The sequence below is a fragment of the Erithacus rubecula genome, assembly GCF_903797595.1.
Source record: "Erithacus rubecula genome assembly, contig: SUPER_Z_unloc_2, whole genome shotgun sequence".
NCBI lineage: Eukaryota > Metazoa > Chordata > Aves > Passeriformes > Muscicapidae > Erithacus > Erithacus rubecula.
In genome coordinates this window covers 7606349-7615748 of record NW_027635860.1, presented here as the reverse complement: position 1 = coordinate 7615748, position 9400 = coordinate 7606349, and the positions used below count along the sequence as shown (strand labels likewise).

Genomic DNA, 9400 nt, shown 5'->3' with positions numbered 1-9400 from the left:
AACTGTGTGCATCATATTTTTACCCCCTAGCAAGTGCTGCTCTTAAGTGCCAACATTTCCTACTCTCTTTTTAAGGTTATATTAATAAACAAGCAAGCAAATAAATTAACAAACCATGCCCCGAGTGTGGGAGGGAACCTTTTTTACGGAGAATCTATTTTTTAAAAGAACGTGGGAGCACGAAATACTCCCAATATGTCAAGGCTGGAGAGACACTTGGGTGCGGGCGCCTGCGGCTGCCATAAGGCAGCGCCAAACACACTGGCAACCTTTTCGCCTGCAGGGACGTTGTGACGGCGGCCCAGCAGATTTTCCGTGTTTGCAACGCCTCCAGACCTGAGGAGCAGCCGGGATCGTACCACGCGCGAGTGCCGAGAGTCGCTAGCGCCGGCGGGGTGCCGCGGGGTGCCTCAGGGTGTCTCCGGGTGCCTCAGGGTGCCTCAGGGTGTCTCCGGGTGTCTCAGGGTGTCTCCGGGTGTCTCAGGGTGTCTCAGGGTGCCGGGCCGGAGCCGAGGGGCGGAGGAGCCGGGCGGCCACGCAGTTTGCGGCGCGCGCAGTTTGCGGCCCTCGCTAGGCAACGGCCGCCATGGCGGGCCGCGCGCGCAGCGCCCCCCGCGCGGCACCGGCGCGGCTGGAGGGCCCCGGCCCCGCTGCCCCTGGAGGGGCTGGAGCACGAGTCCCCTCAGGAGCGGCTGGGCTGTTTAGCCTGGAGCAGGCTGAGCTCTCTACAGATGCCTGAAAGGAAGGAGAACCAAGCTGGCATTCGGCCTCTTCCCACAGGCAACAGGTGCCAGTACAAAGGGAAATAGCCTCAAGTTTTGATAAGGAAAGTTTAGGTTGGACATCAGGAAAAATTTCTTCACGGGAAGGGTGATTAAATATTGGAACAGGCTGCCCAGTCAGGTAGTGGAGTCACACACGTTGGAGGTGTTTAAGGAAAGACTGGACATGGCACTCAGTGCCATGGTCCAATGGACAAAATCCACTACACAGTAGACTGTGTTCGGTCATACAACACAATCGGGCAGGTCAATCAATAAGGCAATATATTACTTTGTTGATAAGGAACAGGCAAGCAGAGCTGAGGACGTGGGGAGTCTGTGCACCACCAACACGTCCATGTCACCTTTGGTCGCTGCTCCTTTTTCAGGCAGTTTCTTGGTGGGCTGATGTGCCCCTGGGCTGGGCTACAAGTCCGAGCAAGCCCGAACATGGTGGCCAGCACTCAGGCAGCAGTGGCCACAAGCCCCCACCAGGTCTGGACAAGGCTTGAGCATGTTCTCAGGTTACACTCCGAGCAAGCATGTAACAGCAGAGATAAGCCTGCTCCTGCTAGCGCAAGCCCACACTTCCTTATACATAAAAATTGGATACAACTCATGATTATAGTGGTAAAGTAAAAAAAATACATAAAACCAAAAATAACAGCAAGGTGATTTTAACAAATGTAATGAAATCATATTTTCCTGTGTTTCATGTCCATGCTTTACTTTGAATTCAGTATTTTTGCTTACATTGATCCTATGGTGTATTTCTATACTGACACAAATCGCTATGTAACATCTCACAGTTGGACTCAATGATCTCAGAGATCTTTTCCAACCTAAGTAATTCTGTGATTCCTCCCCTCTCTCTCTGCATGGACTGAGCCCTCCCATCTCACACACAACAGAAAAAACCACAGAGACACCCCCATGGCACGTCTGTCACTGCATTGTTTATTGAACGAATGGACGGGTTACAATTCCACATCTGAACAGTAAATCATCTGCCAAGCAGCACCTGCCACTTCCGTATGGGCAGGAACAGGGAGTGGCCAAGGAGCAAGATATACCACTGGATCTGCACACACCTGGCTGCGCGCACAGGCAGTCACATACACCAATACAGAGATTAGCGCAGGAGTAATAAATCCTATCTTAACATGGGGCAAAGTTTACACTGTTAATTGCAGTCAGGGCAAGCAAAAGATTTTAAAAAAAGATAGCAAAATGATTGGGGACAAAAGGCACATTTTACTACATCATCAGAAAACAAGCATTTGATTTAACAGCCCCCAATTAGTGCATGACAAATCACCATATGAAAATCAAAACTGCAGTTCAAAAGATAAGGCAACAATACAAGAGCTATCGGGCTGGACTTAGTAATATATACACCGTACACGGTGGAACGGGATATCTTTCATGTCTTCCCTGTGATCCCTGGCGTAGTCCCAAAGGTAATAATCGAGTAAAACCGCATTGATCTTCTCCTTCATGTCCTGACCCTTCTTCTGGTAGAGCTCCTGCAGGTGCTTACAAATCAATGCACAGCACCAAATAGAACAGCCACGGATCTCTACCTCTTCTTTGTCTCCAGACTGAAAGAGTGTTCCTGCAGACACAAGAGACAGCAATCTATTTCTGTGTAACAGACAGAAGGACTGCCAAAATTTGCTAATTTTTTTCCCTTTACTTTTATTCTGTTCTAGGATTCCAGTTCTCACTACTTACCCTGCAACTGTTAACAATGCTGTTATACATTTTCTAATGATTACTTTTATTTTACCATATTTCACATAGAGCTTCCCTCCCATTCAATTCAAACAACATACTATATTCTAAGGGACTGCTTGAGGAGTAGGGTGTACTGCAAATTGTTTCTTTGCTTGTGGAGACAAAAAAAATAGTCATTTATTACAGTATACTTTTTAACATATAATTATTATACTTCATAGTATATTTTCTGCCAGGATGACTGAAGTCTTAAGATTTTAAAATAAAAAACAAACAGCCCCCAAAAGAACTGGATGTAAAGAGAAGCAGAGAAACAATGGAATTATTTACATGGGAATGTTCTCATTAGGATTCACAGAAGGATAAAATGTCTATGAGTTTTATTTAATATATAGATATAAATATAGATAAAGATATAAATACACATACAGACATTCTTTTAAAATTCAAGGGCAACTGCATTAATCTGTTTAACTTCCTGAGTATTTCTGAAATGACATAATAGCAGCTGTACATCTAAATACGGTCATTTTACAGTGCAAAAGAGATTGGCTTATTTTCATTCATTAAAATTCATGGTTACTAAGTATTGGGAAGATGAAACCATGATTTAAAAACGAAACCCTAGTCATATGCAATTAACTTCATTTAAAGCAAATTTTTAAAATGGACGCTTATAATATTACTTTGTTTATTAACTAGCAATTCAGTACAAATAAAGAGGGATTCCCATATTTTTACATCATATTTGAATTAATGACAAAATCATTGTTTCTTTTATGTAAACCTCAAAAATCGTTACTATTCTCGGGCTGAAAAGGGGTTTTACAACAGCAGCTTTTCAGAAACTCATTCAGAAACTCAAATTATCTTTGAGTCTCTTTAATCCTTCCCTTATAAATACCTAATCCAGAAAATAGTAAGGTCTTTATAAAAAAGTAACCCTAAGATCTTACGCAAGATCATGGTTAGAGAAAAAGTTCCTTCCTGTCACCTCATCACTACATAAGAAATCCTTGTACCCTGGAGGAAAAAACTGACACATAATCCTTACAACGCACTATATTTTAGAACTAGCCTTAGTCTATAATATCAAGCGGTGAGATTACTTGATACTAGCAAGGACAGAACAAACCTTCACGCAGTTTCTTCATTAATTTTTCCGAATACTTCATTGCTTTTAAGTGAACAAGAACTTGTGGAATTCTGTAGTCAGCAAATATTGTCAGACTGGAAATATCATCAAAAGCGCCATCTCCTTTGCCTTCTAAAACACCCCATGTGTCAGCCACAAGTATTTGTGCCCGTTTGTAGAAAGACACCTTCTTTTTCTAAAGAAAGAAATTAATGGATTATTTAAGTGCCTGATCAATAAATACAGCAAATAACACATTAAGCATAACATATTGTTAAGTGAACATTACTAAACCAGAACAGAATAAAACTGCAACACTCTTAAATATCTTAAAATCTAAACAATATCAGACTACACATGAGTTATATGGAATGCTCATAAATAAACTGAATAAAAGAATAATATAATAAAAGTTACTGCAGCAAATAAGAATTGCTCAGAATATGCCCAATCTCAGAACACTTTCATAGTTGTTCACTGCCACTTGGCAAACACTTTAGTTGAATGTCCAGCAACATTATTTCTCAGAAACTTTACAGTACATCCTACTTTTTAATTTGACAAGAGAAGCATAATAGGCATGTATTGTACTAGACAATTAAAACATTTTTTTAAACTTAATTTAATTTTGTTAAATAACAAAACACCACTTTACACATCACACAAGAAGTGGTAACAAGAAGTAAATAATTAGCAGATCAAATTTTATTATAGCTTCTACTGCCCCCAAGCAAGGGTGCAATTCTTTCAGAGATTTAAGAATTTTCCAGTAGTAAAGAACTTATTTTCTCTAGCACCACACCATTTCACAAGAGCAGAGGAAGGCAGAATTAGAAAGGAACTTTTCACTTCATGCTGCATAATTTCATTTAATTAAGAAGAAAAACATCATCTGGGACTCATTACTGAGCAGATAAATTTATAATTTCATTGTTTCAATTGTTAACTTTTGTGTTGCACGGAACTTATTAAGCTTATACAAAAATTTCAATATAAAAAAAACCTATGAAGCATTTCAAGTACATTTTCCCCCTATTTTTCAGAAAGCAAGGAACATGCTAGATGGATAATACTATATGTCAAAGAGGAAGAACTTAAGGACTTTTTTCCTGCACAATTGACTTTACTGCAAAGATTGTCTAGAGAGGTTGAGATGCTCAAGAACTGTCTGGACACGATCCTGTGCAGTGTGCTCTAGGATGACTGCTCGAGCAGGGAGGCTGGACCCACTTATGGTATGGTCCCTTAAACCCTTACCCAACCTCTGATTCTTTGTGTGAAAGACAGTAAAGATAGTACAATTAACAAACAGTGGAACTCTTTTCAACATGGCAATACAACTATACTTCTTCTATCTGCTTTTCTGCAACACCCTACCTTTCCAGCAAATATTATCATATACAGGAACATTTGCATCTTCTCTGCAGTACAATGAGCTAATCTTAAGGGATATATCTAATTAGTACCTACTGACATTAAAAGAAAGGAGGAGTATTGTGCAAAGAGCAAAATATGATAGCACAGCCATTAAAAAAAAAAAAAACCAAAGAATAGGATCATGAGAATTTTACAATCTCAGTCTCAGGTGATGGATAGTAAATAAAAAATAAATACATGCAACATATGGGACGATCAAAAAAGACACCACTAAGTTTCTGTCAGAACACAAAATCCCTGATAAGTGAGTACAATATAGTCTAAAACTTAAACTGCTGTTGGGAATCAAATGCAGCACAGCATCTACACGGGAATTATCCACCAAGGAGAAAAAAAATGTTTTGGAGATTTTGGTTTTGGTTTGCATTTTCTTTTTCAGAAAAACTAACACTGGCAATTTCAGTGATTACATGTGTACGTATTTTGTATATGTATTTGGAAAAACATACAGTCAAATAATTGTACTAAGTTTAGAAGCTTCCCTAGAAGGTCAGCTGTAGCAGTCTGTGATAGTATGATTCTAATGTAGGACTTATCTTAGCATCATATATATTTCTCCTTTGGAGAGTTACTCAAGAGCTCTGGTTTGCTGTTGGATATTTCACCATCTTTCCAGTTCCCTCCTGATCCTTTAGAAGCCTTACTTGTGAGAGCTCAACCTGCTGCCATAAAAATAATGTGATCCATGTCACCACCTTCAAAATACCCATCTTGCTTAGTGAAAGCAGAAAAAAAGTTTCTATATTCATGCAACAGGTTTTATTACTAAGTTAGTGCTTACGGTCTGGGATCATTTTTGGAACACCTTTTCATTCTGTAGTCTGCTGCTGCTTTTAGGGAGGCTTGCTTTATAAAGCACTCATCATCATCTCATGAAAGATAAAACATCAATGAGTACAGTCACTATAAAGATAAGAAAATATCACTTTACTTAGAAAATATTCCCCTTTCGATCATTAAAATTGTCAAAGTATTACTTTATATGTAAAAAAATTAACCCAATTAAAGAAAACTAGTAGCTTCAAAGATGAATTCAAAACAACCTCTGATTTTTTATGTAAATATATTTCACTTCACAAGCAGGAGACAAAGGAGACTGAAATAACACCTCCTACTGAAGGGCAATAAATGCAATAGATTCAAAGCTTCAGTGACTGGTATTCCAAGTAGTTGAAAAGACTGCACAGACTAGTAGTATAGACTGTACTGCCACAAACATAAAATCTTCTGGATTTAATAACGTTGAGTTATTAGTATTATTTAATAACAGCTGAGTACTACTGCACATGCAAGTGAGCACATGAGCTGCTACGTAAGTCACAGGTACTAAATGAAAATCATGCCTGTATAGGTGAAAACTGGGAGACAATAACAGATGATCACCGTTTAATTCCCATCAGTTTCTTTCAGTAAAACCTTCAGTGCACTGTCAACATTTGTAGAAGTGTGGGTTACTACTAATCTGTAGTCATTTGAGTAATGCCTGTTGAATTAACAACTGTTAGAGGGTGAAGTCCCAGTAGCTGTGCACTAATTCTACTAGTTTCACTTCCTTCATTAGCTGCAGACAGCCATACGATAAAAAAAAAAGAAGTGTGGGGAAGAGGGTTGTCAGCAATTCAAGAGAAGTGAGAAAAAAGAAAGGAAAAAGGATTCATATTTTTCAGGCAGGAATAATCTCAAATACTATGCATTTTTAAGGAGTACAAAGGAGATGTGATCTAATTGGGAACTCAGAGTATACCAAAATAAATTACAATAACCTGATGAAGAGACAGCAAATGAAAGAAAAGTACTCCTCTGGTGGGAAAAAGAAAATTACCCTTGTCCTGACTAGTTGTAGACTATCAAGAGTATTCCACTGTTGCTAAATAGTAGGATTTTTTTCAGAATTAGCTTACCTCAAATACAGCTTCATCTCTGTAAGAAGGAAAATTTTCCAGTACGATACGCAGCAGTTTCTGAGCGCTCTTCTCACTCATTTTAACACAGGTGAGGAAAGACCCTCCAAACTTCTCTAACAAAACTAATCCACTTTCATTCAGCACCCGATGTCTTTCCTCAATCAAAGGCAAAGGCACTTCTGTGTCAGAGCGAAATACATGCCTAACTTGGTCAAGCGTCATGGTGGCAAAATAGGATGGACTGGTGATAGGTATTCCTTCAGAAAAGTGAAAGTAAGATATTTAGGCTATCACATAACATAACATATAGACCTAATTGCAGTGGTCACTAAAGGAAAACACTTCTATAGGAAGATCTGAGAAGTCCATCAATTCTGAAACCCATCTTTGCTTTCAGCGATAACCACACCCACAGAGCTGCTCACAACTAAATTTGTGAGTATTTTCTTCTACGGCAAATTTCCAACATACAACCAGGGAACCGCTGTTACTTTTTATATATAATTTCCCCAAACTGCTTAGTGTTAGTATTTTAAGTGTGATGTTTTCATAGTACACTGGCAAATATAGTCAGTATATCTAGTTTAGTCAGAATAGGCCTGTTTTCCCATGGATCCTTAATCGTGCCGTGCATTCACAAGAAGCGTCTTAATGTTAATACTTCATCAATTTACAAATAACTATGCAGAAAATTAATTACAACTTTCATCTACATCTACAAACGGTTGGGTTGTTCTTTTTTTTTTTTTTTTCCTGAGAACAGCAAAAAAAGTGAGTGCTAAAGTACAGGGTTTAAATACAAAACTTTAAAATACTGTTTTAATATATTGGTTTGGGCGGCCTCTGGATTTTCAGACTTACTTCAGACGGTCTGGTATTTGATTAGTCCAGAGGATTCATGCTTTATGCCTCATTTTTCCTTTACCTTGGAAATACGGAATTTACCTTAAGAATACATGGGAAATAACCCAAGTCACGCACAGCTGACTACTGGCAAACCTTAAAGTCTTTCGAATGGAAGACTCTAACTCAGAGCCACGAGTTAGACAGTTTCAGTACAAGGGTATTTAGAAAGCACTTCCAGTTGCCTTCCCCGAGCTCCAGGGGACGCCTGCACACTCAGAGCTACGCCAGAGCGAGCAGCAGCTCCGGGAGCGGGTCCGCTCCCGAGGCGGCGCGGGCACGGCACCCGGCGCTCGGCTCCCGCGCCCCTCGCCCCGCCCGGCCCCGCGCCCCCGGCGCCCACTGACCGTCGTCCAGGGCCCTGTTGACGGCGGCGCACAGCGACCAGAAGCCGCTGTAGGTTTTGTCCTTGTACTTCACAAGGTACTTGCGGTCCTCCTGCTCGGACCAGAAGGAGAAGTTGAGGGTGTCCACCATGAACACCCAGTCTACAGCCCCCTTGTCGGCGGCGCGGGGGTTCAGCTCGTGAAGGCTTTTCCACCCCGCCAGCCCGAACTCCGCCGCCGAGGCTTTATCGAACAGGCTCTCGGCCACCCGCCGCGCCCCCTCCTCGTCCACGGAGACATCTTTGCTGTGCTCGGCTATGAACTTGGCGGACTCGAGAGGGGACGGGAGCACCTCCATGCTTGGCAGGAAACACGCACACTGTCGGGGCCAGGCTCCGTGCCGCGCTTTCCGCGGGGAGCGGCCCAGGCTCCCCGCCCCCGGCGCGGCCGCTGCGCGCAGGCGCGGGGTAGGCGGGGCGCAGCCCGGGGAGCGCCGGGGCGGCGCGCTGCTGCCGAGGCGCCTCTCCAACCCCGCCGGGCTGGAGCGGCGGGCAGACTCGCCAGCTGCTCCCCAAGAGTCTCATCTTTAAAAAAGAGAGGGATTAAAAAAAAACAAACCTGACAGAGGAACGAACAAAAACGTGTGCGTCGAGTTGCTGAGCTCTTCCCCCAATCAAAACAGAAAAGAACCAAACGAAGGACTGTCCACAGTCCCTTCTGCATACATAATCATGTTGGAAGCACAACCTGTTTTAGCGCACTTGCGTTGTGCCTAAAACCTTAGTCTCGACTGTAGATCTCTCTAATTTAGGTACCCATTGTTCAAATCCAGCTGACTTCCCACTGACTAAAGAGAGTAATGGCATTTCTTTCTATGGAATTGACTACGTGTCACAAATCATGGGGGTGGGAGGCCGGGAAGGGGACACAACAAACCAACCAACCAAAACAAAAAAACAAAACAAAAACCCCACAATAAAAGAATCTTCACTTAGTTTGGACCCATCATATCTGTATGTGCCACACACCTTTACACTTTTGAATTTGCTTTTATTTAGGAAGTGAAATTAAAACTTTTAACTATAAATACAAATGCCAAGGCATTACATGAGATATCCAGACGCTTTATATTTTTTTCAAATTTCTCACAAATAATTCTTATGGAACTCAACATACATCTGGAAAACAAGTTGAAGT

General features: G+C 41.5%; 1 protein-coding gene across 1 annotated transcript; it reads right to left on the bottom strand.

The window, feature by feature from the left end:
* Window positions 1-1702: 1702 nt before the first annotated feature.
* Window positions 1703-8645, bottom strand: QNG1 (Q-nucleotide N-glycosylase 1). The gene is made up of 4 exons (XM_079330974.1): window positions 8225-8645; window positions 6972-7231; window positions 3634-3829; window positions 1703-2376 (listed from the first exon to the last, which is right to left on the bottom strand). Exons 1-4 carry the CDS (start codon window positions 8559-8561, stop codon window positions 2144-2146), a joined length of 1026 nt encoding a protein of 341 aa, XP_079187100.1. The 5' UTR covers window positions 8562-8645; the 3' UTR covers window positions 1703-2143.
* Between the last annotated feature and the right edge of the window lie 755 nt (window positions 8646-9400).